This window comes from Protopterus annectens, chromosome 10.part0 (assembly GCF_019279795.1).
Source record: "Protopterus annectens isolate FY-2018-M chromosome 10.part0, PAN1.0, whole genome shotgun sequence".
Taxonomy (NCBI): domain Eukaryota; kingdom Metazoa; phylum Chordata; order Ceratodontiformes; family Protopteridae; genus Protopterus; species Protopterus annectens.
The window spans coordinates 135503165-135518263 of NC_056744.1; the positions used below are offsets into that span (position 1 = coordinate 135503165).

The window sequence follows — 15099 nt, forward strand, 5'->3', positions numbered from 1 at the left end:
ACACATACACCAATGACATAAAGCATGCATTCTAGTGTCTAAGCTGACCATCCCATCACAGTATATACCAGTGATATACAACATGTGTTCTAGTGTTTATTCTAACCCCATCACAATATGTATACCAATGATATAGAGCATGCATTTCAATGTCTAATCAAACCCCGTCACAATATATATCAATGATATACAGCATGCATTCTAGTGTATAATTTAAACCCCATCACAATATATACTAATTATGTAGAAAATGCATTCTAGTATCTAATCTAACCCCCATCATAATATATACCAATAATTTAGAGCACACATTCTAGAGTCTAATCTAACCCCATTGGAATATATACCATTGATGTAGAACATGCATTTTAGTGGCTAATATTACTCTCATCACAAAATATACCAATGATCTATAAAATGCAATCGAGTATCTAAGCTAATTCCCATCACAATATATACTATTGACATAGAACATACATTCAAGTGTCTACTCTAATTCATCCATCATTATATATACCAACTATGCAGAGCATTCATTTTAATGTTCAGTCTAATCTCCCATCACAATATATGCCAGTGATGTAGAACTTGCATTCTAGTGTCTAATCTAACACCCATCAAAATCTATACCAATGATGTACAGCATGCATTCTACTGTATAATTTAACCCCCTTCACAATATATACTAATGATGTAGAGAATACATTCTAGTATCTCATCTAACCCCCCATTATAATATATACCAAAGAGGGTGAGCATGCATTCTAGCATTTAATCTAACCCCCCCATCACAATATATACCAATGATGTAGAACATGCATTCTAGTGTCTGTTCTAACCCCAACACAGTATATACTGTTGATGTAGAGCCTGCAAACCCCGACTACAATATATACCAATGATATAGGGCATGCGTTCCAAAGTGTAATGTAACCCCTATCACCAAATATACCAATGATGCAGAACATGCATTCTTGTGTTTAATGTTACCCCCAATTATAGTATATTTCAATAATCTAAAGAATGCATTCTAGTGTCTAAGCAGACCCCTATCACAATATATACTATTGAAATCTATCTCACCATCATTATATAAACCATCTATGTGGAGCATTGGTATTACTCTCCAATCTAACTCGCTATTACAATATATACCAGTGATGTGGAGCACACATTCTAGTCTGTAATCTAACTCCCACCACAATATATACTAATAATGTAGAACATGCATACTAGTGTCTAATCTAAAATGCATCACAATATATACCAAAGATGTAGAGCTTGCATTCTAGTGTCTAATGTTACCCCTATCACAATCTATACCAATAATGCAGAATGTGCATTCCAGTGTCTAATCTAACCCCACTATCAGAATATATAGCAATGATGGACAACATGCATTCTAGTTTCTAATGTACCCCCCTAACACAATATACACTAACAATGTAGAACATTCATTCCCATGTCTAATGTAACCCCCATCACAATATATACCAGTGACACAAAGAATGCATCCTAGTGTCTAATCTAACCATCCCCACACAATATCTAACAATGATGTAGAGCATATATTGTAGTGTCTAAGTGAACCCCCTCTTCACAGTATCAGTCAATGATGCGGAACATGCATTCTATTGTCTATTCTAGCTACCCTTTCATAATATATGCCAATGACATAGAGTACACAGATTCCAGTGACTAATCTAACCCCCATCACAATATATACAAATAGCATACAGCATGCATTCTACTGTCTAATCTTACCATTTCATCACAGCATGTACCAATAATATAGAGCATGCATTCTAGTATCTAATCTTACTCACCATCACAGTATATACTAATGATGTAGAACATGCATTCTAGCGTGTAATCTTAACCCCATCACAATACATGCCATTGATGAAGACAGACATTTTTTTACCTTGAGCTTTTACAGGCTAAAATAGCTCTCAAAAAGATTTTCCATAGTGTATGCTGAAGCATGGTTTCACAGAATAAAAAAAAAACTTCCAAAAATGACTGAGGTTAAATTTGTTTGCTGGAGATGTGTGTGGTGTGAATTTGTATGCAACAAAATACTCACAACTCCATTATATTAAGCTGACATTTCACAACACTTTAAATGCTAGAGTATAAACTAACAATATATACATTTTCATGAACATTTAAAAAAACTCAATTTCACACTATATCATATATGGGTAATCAAGGGGACCTTGCTCATTTCCATATCACCTTAGTAAGTCACAGTATGAAACTCTTTCCCATTTTGGCAAGCCATTTCTGATAATGCTTAGCTTTGAACCTGAATGTTCATTCCTTGTTATGTTCTATTATGCATAGTGACCCACTCTGAACTTCATGGGTGCCAATTTTGTTATTGTTTGTGAAATAGTATCACAGTTACTTGCATCTACAAAAAACGAGAAGAAAGCAGTGTGAAAATATAATAACTCAAAGCAAAAGTATGTAATTACACTGTGGTGAGACCTCCATGATGAAGATATGAGGGGCTATATAGCCGCATGTCAGAGTAGAATTATTTGGTATTAAGAAGTCTTAATGCGAGGACAAAAATGCTGAAATTAATATTGTGTGTATTCCATTCTTTGTTTTTATTCTTCTGTTTTGAATAAAGTGTTTAATCATGAATATTTTGTGGCTATGAGTGATCATGTAGGTTTTCCCACTGTGTGAATATATACAACAAGTAAACAATTGAAATAACAGTGAGTTATTGGTGATTCTGAGTGGTCATGGAGGTCTCGCCATATTACAAATACATACATTTAGTTACATTTAGTTACAACCAAAAAATGTCCTCAGTGCAAAACTAAATATAATTTGCAAACAAAGCCAGTCAAAGTTGAGTAAGGAAAAAAAAAACAAACTCTGGAAGAACAGTAGTTAGAGCAATATTTAGTAAATAAATGAATAACACAAGATAAAACAAGATTTCAAACTGCACTCATATTTTATTTCAGACTATAATGAATTTATGAATAAAACTGGTGTGATGTTGTAAGGTAGTGCCATCTGTGCCAGGGAGAGTACAGTAGTACATGTGTATATATGCCAGCGTAGTTAGCTGGAGTTTTGTAAATAATTTTATATTATTTGACTATCACACTGATTTGTATAAGATGTTTGAGTTAAAAATATATTTGTAAAGTAATTTATGTTAAAAATTCATCAAAAGTAGGCATTGCTGGAAAGAAAGAAAGAATGTATGCATGTACATTAGGTTGTATTGTTGTAACTGATGAAATGTGTATGTTTATCAGCTAACTCTGGAAAGGTGGAAAGTTTGTAACTATGCTGTAGCTTTCAGATGCTGCCACAGATCCTAGAAAAGCTCTGTGTGTGTATTGTAACAGAGACAGGTGACCAGAGGTGATGTCATCCTCTAAACAGCATCTAGTTTCTTTGGAACTCTCCCACGAGCACTTTGGAACCTGACAGGAAAGATTTCTGATAGGATATATATCTCACACATCCACAAAGACAAAGACAGACATCATCTAGCTTTTGCTGTGGTAAGACACTCAGCACACATCAGCTTGCCTTGTAGTCAGGGAACAGTAATTCTTTAGTTAGTCAGGGACATTTCATGAGAATAGTTTAGTATTGTTTTCTGCATCTGTGAGAAACTATCCAACTGTATTATTTTTATATTTCTGTGGTTGAAACTCTGTTGTTTATCCTGATTTCTGTTTTATTATTTATCATTAAATATTTTAATACCTTTCATTGTGGCTGGTCCTTTAGAGAATACTTTTAGGGAGTACTTATGCTTGTTTTAGTGACACTGTGGCTGCTCTTGTAAGTCTTGCTGTTTTGGTCACACTCTACCATTTGTATTAGTATTAATTTTACACAAAATTCATAGGTTCATAGGTTCATAGGTTCATACTAGGCTATCTGCCCTAGAGCATTTATAAGCCTAGCCAGAATGTGTTTGACTTTCACCACCCATTTTAAATTTATTTTGCTATGCCCTTTTTCGAGGTTAGTATACTGTGCCTCTGTCTAACAGTGACACAGAAGTGATACCCGGGGTAAACCTACGATCTCCCATCCACTCATCAAGATTCCTCTTGAAGAGAGTCAATGAGGGACTCTGCCTAACCTGGACTGGGATTTTATTCCAGAGTGAAGGGAGCCTCTGGGTTATGAATCTGTCCCTCCAGCATGTCCTATTTATTTCAGTGCTGAGGTTCAAGTCTCTCGAGCGCGTAGCTCGATGGGATTTGAATTTTCTGAGGTGCAGCATGTCCATTAATTCCGGATTAGACATGGCTTTATACGTCAGGCACAGATCGCCTCTGAACAGGCGGTATGCCACTGAGTAGAGCTGGAGTTTCTTTAACCGGGCAGCATATGGCATCTGTTTGAGCCCTTTGATCCTCTTGGTGAGGTACTTTTGGGGTCTTTCCAGTTGCTGCAGGTGTATGGTAAGGTACATCCCAAAAGGGGCATTGCACTCAATTATGGGCCTGATGAGGGATGAGTAAAGAGGCACGATGACCTCCCCTGATCTAGATGTGAATCCCTTCATGATTAGGTGGGCTATATAAAATGTTTTTCTAACCACTTTGGCCACGTGGTTGTCAAATGAGAGATTGCTATCAACTTGGGTCCCCAGGTCCCTAATTACTTATTCTGTACTTAATGGATTACCACCTATGTGGTAATTTGTGGGCACTTTGTTTTTGCCAAAGGGGATGACTATACACTTTTTGGCATTTAGCTTGAGGCCATGGCTCTGGCACCAGTTGTCTGTTTCTATGAGGCCCTTTTGGAGGATGTTTGTGTCGGCTGGAGAGTTGATTATGGCACCCAGTTTGCAGTCATCTGCGAACTTGATCAGCCACAGTTCTTCCATGTTGGCCTGTACCTCCGAGAAATATATACCAAACAAGAGAGGTCCCAGGACTGAGCCTTGTGGGACACCACTTGTAACTGGTTTGGAGTCTGACATGGCTCCAGCAATTCTAACCATGTGGGTTCTGTCCTTGAGCCAGTTTGCAATCCATCTAGTGACATAGGGGTTTATATTTAAGCTGGTGAGCTTATCTATAATGCCCGATTGGGTTTTGTATCGAAGGCTTTTGAGAGGTCCAGGTAGGCTGTGTGAACCACCTTCCCCTCATCAATGGCCTTGAAATCAATCAGGTTTAAGAGGCAGGATCTGCCCTTAACAAAGCTGAACTGGTAGGATCCAGTGTCTGTAGGTCCCCAATATCTTTATTTATGAGGTCCATGATGATCCTTTCCATAGCTTTGCAGATCAAGCTAGTCAGGCTTATGGGGCAATAGTTTCCAGGATTCGTTGAGGCACCACCTTTATGGAGAGGGACCACTGTTGCTGTACGCCACTCTTTGGGCACATATCCTGTAGTAAGGCTGAGATTGAACAGTAGTTTTATGTTTGGGTTTAGCTCTTCTTGGAGTTCATGTAGGACGCAGCCCGGGACACCGTCTGGTCCCATTGATGCTGTGTTTTTTGCTTTGGAGAGGGCAGCTCTTACCTGAGCATCTGAGATGTCAGGGGGGAAGCACTCTGCTGGGATAGACATTTGCCCTTTTGGTGGGGGGGGGAGTTTGCGCTGACCCTGTCAGCTAGGATGTTGGTAATATCTGTGGGTTCAGTGTATTTTTTGTCATTTTGGACTAATTCTGAGCATATCTGGGAATTACCATCCAGGTTCCTAACATAACTAAAGAAAGCCTTGTGATTATCCTTAGTGTCCTGTGCAATTTTTCTGTCGAAGCTGGCCTTAGACAATTTTATGAGTGCCTGTAGTTTTTTGCTAATACTGATCCGTGATGCCTTCCCTTTTTGGGATTTTGCTCTATCATTTAGTAGCTTCCTCCTTCTATTGTATAGTTTGTTTATGGCTGGGGTCCACCAGACAGGACGTCTGCCTTTGGAGGATTGGGTCTTGATTTTATTTGGGATCACATGATCCATGCATTCCTGAAGGTGTTCATAGAATGCGTTTATAAAGGATTCTGCAGTCTGGGCCGTATTTTCCACAGGCCCCGGGGCTTTGAAGGATTCCACCTCGGTTTTGAGTGGGACGTCAGTGTGCCTGATGATAGAGTCACCTATTACAAGTGTATCAGGTGTGTTGTTTAGTCTTGAGGGCTGTGACTGTTCGGCACACTGGCTTTGTGAGATATGTGTTGCACGTGTTTTGTTTTGGGGTAGCGGTTGCTCGGGTGTCTGCTTTGGAGGTCTCTGCTGCTTAGGCAGATCTTTATTTAGAGCCTCCAAGTATGTTTTTGTGTGATTATGTGTTTGGTTTGCTGTTGTGGTAGGTCTATGTGAGACTGGAATTGTAGTGAGTGTGGTTTCCTTCTCCTCCTGACTGGTTATGCCAGTACTGAGTTGAGAGAGCTTAGCCTCCAGTTTGGCTATATGGTTGCATCTCTCACGTGTTGGAATTTGTTGGGAGGAGGAGAGGGTTGTCTGTGTACATGAGGCAGTTAATTGAGTACCCTTTGTAACAGCCTTAGGGTAGCTGACTGGTGGCAGAGTGATTACCTTAGAGTCTGGGCATAATTAGGTACAGCTAGTAAATCTGCACCAGCTTTTCCCAGGTGTGTATGTGTGTGTGTGAAACTCCAATATTCAAGTGTGTGTGTGTCAGCTACTGGGAACAGTGGTAAGTGTGGAGTTTTGTGTGGGTCTGGAGAGAGAAAGAGAGTCCATGCCCAGGCCTGGAGTATGCTTCCTGTGTGCTCTGAAGGGACATTGTGCTTGGTGTATGGAGCTGCATCTGAAATCATCATGTGAATCCATCTTTGCTCTTAGTGACCATCCCTCACCAGATTCAGTGGTGAGGATTGAGTCTTCTTGATTACTGGGCCAGAGTAGGGACCCGTCACATATTGGTGGTAGCTTGGTGGGATATTAATTGAATTTCAGTAGCTGGTGGGCAGTTGTCATTGAAGGTGTGTGTCCTCTTAGCCGCCACAAGGTAAACATACAGAGTTTAATTTTTACAACAGTTTTATTTATTTTTGTTGGTTTAATTTAGTCAGAGAAGGCAGGCAAGGATGTCAGCAGAGGATTATAGCAAGCTAACAAAGAACCAGATGGCCAAGGTGTGTTTAGCGAAAAAAATGGTGCGTGCCAGCCTGACTAAAAGGAAAATCATTTCAGCCTTGGTCACAGTTGCAGCATGGATCAGAAACCCTGAAGACAACCAGTATGGTGATAGGAATGTGCAATCCTCAGAAACAGAACAGCTCACCATTTCCTCAGAGGACTTAAAAATCCATCTGGAGTAAAAGAGACTTGAACTGGAGGCCAAGCAATTGGAGAAGCAGATGGAATTAGAATCAGAAGAGAGACTGCTATGTTTGAAGATCAAAGAGAGGCTGCAGCATTTGGAGGTCGAAGAAAATGAGAAACAGCACCAACAAGAGAGGGAGATGCTAACTCTTTGGCAGGGTCATGGAGGTAATGGGGAAAGGAGTAAACAAACTCGAGAAGCAATAAAGGTCAGTAAATTTCTTCCATACTTTGCAGAATGGGATGCCCTTGATAGTTTTATGCATGTATTTGAAAGGGTATGTAAACTGTATAATGCTGACAAAGGGCTCTGGATACAGTTCCTGACCCCCTTACTCCATGGTAAAGTTGTAACTACCATTTCTAAATTGCCTGATACTAATTATTTAAACTGTGATAATGTTTACTGGAATGCTTTAAATTAACACCTGAAGCTTACAGAAATAATTTTGTGAGCATAGACGCAAGGCAGATGAAAGGGTATGTGATTATATTGCTGAGTTAAACATTTATTTTCATAGGTGGGTGAGTGGACATCAGGTCACCACTTCTAAAGGGCTGGCAGACCATTTGGTAAGGGAACAAGCCCTTAGCACTTTGTCTGAGGACATGAGAATCTGGTTGGCAGACCAGGTGTCTAACTCTGCAGATGAGCTGGTTAGAAAAGGGGATCTCTGCTTAGCAAGCAGGGCACCACTGCACAAGAAGGGGATACCCACTGTTGCTCATGGTTATAGAGGAACCCATGGTGGCCAGCCTAAACCACCCCAAAAGAGAACATCAATAACAGGGAAATCCACTAGTTCGGGTACATGGCCAGGATCAACGGTTAGATGTTTTAAATGTAACCAGAAGGGCCATATCACATACAAATGTCCACTGAGGCATGTTGGGGGATCAAAAGGTGAAGGAGCCAGCAAGTGGGAATAACAGCATGCCAGTAGTAAATTGTCTAGAAATAACAGGGGTACCAAATTATCACTGAAGTTTGTATCCTATCTTAGTGGAAGATAGGCCACTGCCAAGACAGACACAGCCTTTGACATAACCATTGTGAAGCTTGCAGTGGTTAAAGAGGAGCAGTAATTGCTTGGGCAGTCCACACCAGTCAGAGCTTTAGCAGGGACCCCATTCCAAATACCTTTAGCCTGGGTTCACTTTGACTGGGAGGGTAGAAAAGGAAGAAAGCAGGTAGGTGTGTTTGAGGATATCCCTGCAGATGCCTTGCTAGGGAATGATTTTGCTAATGCAGTACCTTGTCTGCATGCAGCTACACATAGTCAAGCATGTGAGTCAGATAGCCTGGGAGAGACCCCACACCTGAAGCTCTGCCTGGTGAGGTGGCTATCTCAGGGAGGGAGCTACCCTGTAGCAGTGAGCCTGAAAGTGAGCTACAACTGCTGGTAGGTACTGATGATGTTCCCATGGACAGAATGACAGCAAGGACAGAGGTGAGTGGTAGTACCCAAGCTGACAGTGAGGCACAGCTGTCAGAAGAGACCAGGCTTCAGTGAAAAGGGAGCTGGGAAGGGTCACAAAGGTAGAATTAAGACAGGCTCAGCTTTCGGACCCTACATTATGAGGCATGAGGGAGGTAGCTAAGGAGGCACCTTATTCTCAAGGAAAAGGGGAAACTGTATACTAGAACAAAAGGTTACTGTATAGAGAGTGGACTCCTGATGGAAGACTAGAGGGTGAGGTAATGCAGCAGTTGATAGTACCCAGGGTGTACCATCTGGCACATCTAGCCATAGCCCATGACATTCTTTTTGCAGGTTATATGGGCATAAAGTGTGCCTGGAGACAATTATGCAGAACATTTATTGGCCTGGGATTGCAAGGGATTTAACAGGGTACTGCTGGAACTCTGAGCAGTACCAGAAGGTAGGCAAGGCAGGAGGCAAGGTCAAGACTCTTTGATGCCTTTGCCTTTGATTGAGAAGCCATTTCAAAGAGTTGCTAAGGATATTGTGGGGGCCTCTGAGTACCCCATGTTCCACAGGAAAGATGTATATCCGGGTGGTAATAGTTTATCCTATGAGATACTCTGAGGCAGTGGCTCTCCTCTCTATTGAGGGAGAGAAGGTGAAAAATGCTTTGCTGGAGATGTTCAGAAGGGTAGGTTACCTGAGAGGAATACTGACTGACAGAGTTGCCAATTTCATGTCAGACCTGCTGGCTTGTCTGTGGAAGTGCTGTGGGGTGAAGCACATAAAAAATGCTCCCCTACCACCCCAGACTAATGGTCTTTTGGAGAGGTTAAACTCTACACTAAAGACCATGATACAGGCAATTGCAGACCAGTTTAAGAGAGAGTGGGACAAATATTTGCCCCAGATGCTATTTGCATACAGAGAGGTACCCACAGGTTTTTCACCATTTTAGTTGGTGTGTGGGCATATGGCTTTTATATTTGATCCATGATGAGTGGGAGGGTGAGTGTGAATTCCACAAGGAGTCTGTTGTGGCATATCCCCTAAACTTCAGGACAAGGCTTAGAAAGCTCATGGGCTTGGCCCAGGAGAATTGCCAGGAGCCCAGCAACAGAAAAAGGTCCGGTATGACAGAAATGCTCATGCCTGAGAGTATGCTTTGGGACAGCAGGTTATCATACTCAGTCCTGTCAGACACAATAAGCCACAGGCAGCTGGGGAGAGACCCTTTGAAGTAGTAAGGAAGGTCAGTGATGTTAATTGCATAGTAAACATGCTAGGCATGAGGCAGGGGCACAAATTGTACCATGTTAACATATAAAACCTTACCATGATAGGGAGGCCCTTGTGCTGAGTATTTGCAGTGGATGGCAGGAGGAGTCTGATGGGGATCTGGCAATCACAGACCTGATGAGGAAGAAAGGCCAGATAAGGTAGTGTGGAATCCAGCCTGTGAGCATGCATTACAAAACTTTAAAGGAGCTTTGGGAGGACCCCCCATTTTAGCCAGTCCAGATTACAGCAAAGAATTTGTTGTGCAGGTGGATGTTTCAAACCATGGGGTGGGGATGGTACTCAGCCAGGTTTCTTCACAGGGAGAAGTGGGGTCAATAATGCCATTGCAGATGGGTTCTCAAGACAGGGTATCAGTTAATGTGTTTCCAGGTAGTCCCATTTCCTCTCAAGCAACATTTTTCCAGTATCACTTGAAAAACGAGTTTTCAAGGTGGGGGAGAGATTTGATGTTATGAAGTAATGCCATCTGTGCCAGGGAGAGTACGGCAGTACATATGTACATATGGCAGCAGAGCTAGCTGGAGGTTTGTAAAGAATTTTATGTTATTTGGCTATCATACTGATTTGTACAGATGTTTGAGCTAAAAATATGTTTGTAAAGTTACTTTTGTTAAAAATGTACCAACAGTAGGTCCTGCTGGACAGAAAGTATGCATTTATATTAGGTTGATTTGTTGTAACTGAGCAAATGTGTATGTTTATCAGAAAACCCTGGAAGTGTGAAAAGTTTGAAATTATGTTATAGTTTTCAGATGCTTCCACAGATCTTAGCAAAGCTCTGTGTTTGTATTGTACCAGAGTCAGGTGACCGGAGGTGATGTCATCCTCTAACTTGCATCTGTTTTATTGGAACTCTTTCAGCATCATTTTGGTACCTGACAGGAAAGATTTCTGACAGGATATATATCTCTCACACCCATACAAAGACAGACATCATCTGTTTTTTGCTGTGGTAAGACACTCAGCACATACCAGCTTGCCTTGCTTTAGTAAGTTGTCAGGGAACAGTAATTCTTTAGTTAGCCATGGGCATTTAGCGAGAATAGTTTAGTATTGTTTTCTGCATCTGTGAGAAACTATCCAACTGTATTATTTTTTATATCTCTGTGGTTGAAACTCTGTTTTATATTGTATTCAGTATTCTCCTGTTTTCCATTTTATTATTTATCATAATTTATTAAATACCTTTCATTTTGGCTGGTCCTTTAGAGAGTACTTTTAACATCTTGAGAATGCTTATGTTTATTTTACTGACACTGTGGCTGCTCCTGAAAGCCATGCTGCTTTGGTCACACTCTACCATTTGTATTAATATTCATTTTACACAATATAATTGGGTACCCTTTATAGGAGTCTTAGGGTAACTGACTGGTGGCAGTGTGATTACCTCAGAATCTGGGCAGAAAGGGGGACAGCTAATAAATCTGCAACAGCTTTTCCCAGGTGTGTATATGTGTGCATCAAACTCAAATATCCAAGTGTGGATGTGTCAGCTACTGGAACAGGGACACAGAACTCCAAAGTTGTCAGTGCAGAGTTTGTTGTGGATCTGGAGAGAGAAGGAGAGTCCAGCCCATGATCTGGAGCATGCTCCCTGTGTGCTCTTAAGAGAAAATGTGCTTGGTGTAGGGAGTTGCATCTGAAAATACTGTGTGAATCCATCTTTGCTATTAGTGACTATCCATCACAAGAGAAAGTGGAAAGGATTGAGTCTACTTGATTGCTGGGCCAGAGTATGGACCCATCACAAGTGGCATGAAGATAATCACTATTCAGCAATTAGCAGGTGCAATATGGTTTTATTAACTGCTAGCATTTAGGTTCCTATGTTCATGGGTAAGTATCAGGCTAGCTGTCCTTGCAAGCCATTATAAGTCTGATCAATTTCCCTTTTTGTGCTTGAATGAAACTATCCTATTTGGTTAATGACTGGCCTTACACATCCCATGGTCGATAATTATATATTAACCTTAATGAAAATAACTGGGATCATGCCATACATAATTTAAGGGGACCCATGCATGGGTTAAAACATTTAAGAGCTGCCTCTGTCCATTAGTATTACAGAGAACAGCTCTGAGGTAATTTTTTTGTTTCCCATCCATAGAGCCAAGTTGCATTTGAATATAGCCAGATATGAACTTTGTTTTATGTGAATGGGGAGTCTGTTCCAGAGCAGTGGTATTCTCTGAAAGATATGCCTATTCTTCCAAACTGTTCTGTTGATGTTGCAGAAGAGGGTTAGACCCTTAGACCAAGCATTTCTGATGTTATTTGACTTGGTGATGTACAGAACATTCATCAGTTTTGGTTCAGAAAATGCCTTATATGCCAAACATAGGTCACTTCTTTGCAGTGCATAGGATACCAAGTTTAGTGACAGGGATTTGAGTCAGTCCATATAGGACATGTTGTTTAGGCCTTGTATTCTTTTAGTAATGTACCTCTGTGGGCTTTCCAATTGTGTCTAGACAGATACATACCAAAGTGGTCATTATACTCAGTGACTGGCCTAATGAGGACTGATTAAAAGTGGAAATGCCATCCTTGATGTGGGTGCAATTGCTTTGTTTATAAGATATGCAATATAGAAAGACTTTCTTACAACAATGGACACATGTTGGTCAAAAGTTAGATCACTGTTCACATGAGTTCCCAAATACCAAACAACTGGGTCAACTCTTAGGCGCACATTGTCAATGTGGTAGTTCCCTGGAATAAATATATTCCCTAAGGATACAATAATGCATTTTTTTCACATTTAGTTTCAGTCCTTGATTTTGGCACCAGTTATTTATTTGGAACAAAGCTTTCTGCAGGATGGTTATGTTATTTAGGGAGTCAATGACTGCTTCTGCTTGCAATCATCTGCAAACATAGTCAGCCAGGGCACTTTCAAATTTGCTTTTACTTCAGAAAAGTAGAATACAAACAGGAAAGCCCCCAGCACAGAACCCTGGGGTTCTCCACTGTTGACTGGTCTCTTTGTGGAGGTAACTTCCCCATTTTGATTTCATGCATCCTATCTGTGAGCCAGTTGGCAATCCATTGGGTGACACAGGGGTTTATTCCCACTTATTTGCTTTTTCTACTATGCCTGAGTTGGGAATTGTGTCAAAAGCTTCGGCCAAGTAAAGATATGCAGTGTGTACCATTTTGCCTTCATCCATTGCTTTGATGACCTTTTCAAAAAAGTCCACCATGTTGGGTAAGCTTGATCTGCCCTTGATGAATTCAAACTGAGACGGGTCCAGTGTCTGGAGGCTCCCTATGTCCTGATTGATTATTTCCATTATAAGTCTTTCTTTGGCTTTGCATATGAGGCTGGTCAGACTTATGGGTCTGTAACTGCTTGGATCAGTGTAAGGTCCCTTATGCAAGGGAATGACTGTAGCTGTTCTCCATTCGCTTGGTACAAATCGTGTATGGAGGCTGAGATTGTGTTGCTAGGGGTATGACTAAATCATGCTTTCTGCTATTTAAGATGCATCCAGGGATATTGTCAGACCCCATCAATGAAGTATTTTTATCTTCTGATAACATTTGAATCCTGAATGCAACTTACTCTTGGGTGTACTGACATATGTATCAATGTATATTTCTGAATGATTATTTTTACCCAGTTTTGGTGTCTGGTTTATTTTAAAAGAAAAATGAAGTGTTTATTTTTCTGATTGGCATGTTTCTTCATTTGCAGAGCCTTCCCTGTTTACCTACCAGTTCCGTCGTAGCAGTCTCCCGTCAGAAATAAAACCGTGCTGAATACATCTATAGAGGATTCTTCGGTAGCTAACTGCTTCTGGGAGAATGGCATACTTAACAATTACCTTATGATTTCTAAACCCGAAAGCACAATTTAACAATCAGATACATGATACAGAGGACAGAAGCAGCATTCTAATAACAAGTTGATTGATTATGGTGCTTTATTCTACAAATAAATTAAATTAAATGTGATTGTAAATCTGAGTACAAATTGAATGCTGAAAAATGCATCACATTAGTTATAAACAGTACGTTACAGCAGTACAAAGCAAAACATATTTGTTGGATGGAAAATGTAGGTAGATAGTAATTTATGTAAACTAACTTCAGTGTTTGTAAGTGTGAACTAATTGAACTATTCCTCTGTAACTATGAGTAATTCATTTAGTTTAGCAATCAACTAATAAAAGCTTCAACTTTGGTAATGCAGATCTTAAAAAACAACAAAATAAACTTCTGTTAGGTGAAGGATTTCCTTTTCTCAGAAAGATCAATATTCTATGGGACTGTCTATCAAGATTTAAGAAATGTTGATCAGACTATCAGGTAAGACTAGAAAAGAAAATTAAGTAGATAAGAGTTGATCCTTATGTTGTATGAAAATTCTGTTCATCGTAGGCATCCTTCGATCCCAAAGAATCATGGGCTTGCACCCCTGTTGGATTGATTCAAGCAGTGTCTTCTGTAGCTGTGCAATCCAATCTGGGAGTGGAAGTACTTTTTACATCCTGAGCAGCAGTAGGGAGATGTTGGCCTGGTATCACAGGCACAGATCTTCTTGAGGACTCTCTTATACTCTGCTCCCCTTGCCAAGCTGGTTTCATACATAGCAAGAGCTTCTTTCACTTCTTGTTTTCAAGCATATCTACCTGAGGTGAGAGAATGCTGGGTCTTCACTCTGATGGACAGAGCACTGAGGTCACACTTGTGTATGTCCTTGCAGTGCAATTTGGGTCGCCATTTCAGCCTGTTTCCAGACTCCAGCTTTCCGAAAAGGAGGTCATTCAGTATTCGTCTATCCGTAATGTGTGAGACTTGACCCAACCAGTGTATAGACCTTTGTTTCAAGAAGGTGAACATGGAGGTGGTGCCTGTTCTCTCAAGTACTGTGCTGTTGGGGATTTTGCCCTGCCATGAGATACCAAGTATGTACCTAAGGCAGTGCATATGGAATACATTGTATAGCTGCTCCTGTTTTGAGCACAAAGTCCCATGTTTCACTGGCATATAGTAATGTGCTCAGAACACAGGCTGGGTAAATTTACACCTTGGTGTGCACAGTGAGCTTTTTATTAGCTC

The 15099-nt window shown here is 40.6% G+C and overlaps 1 protein-coding gene across 1 annotated transcript in view; it reads left to right on the plus strand.

Moving 5' to 3' along the window:
- The window catches only part of LOC122813005 (beta-2-glycoprotein 1-like), a 202606-nt gene extending 188335 nt beyond the window's left edge, over window positions 1–14271 (plus strand). The window contains exon 7 of the mRNA XM_044085106.1: window positions 13733–14271. Coding sequence (XP_043941041.1) covers window positions 13733–13797 — 65 coding nt within the window. The 3' untranslated portion in view covers window positions 13798–14271. The remainder of the gene's footprint in view (window positions 1–13732) is intronic.
- The last annotated feature ends 828 nt before the right edge of the window (window positions 14272–15099 follow it).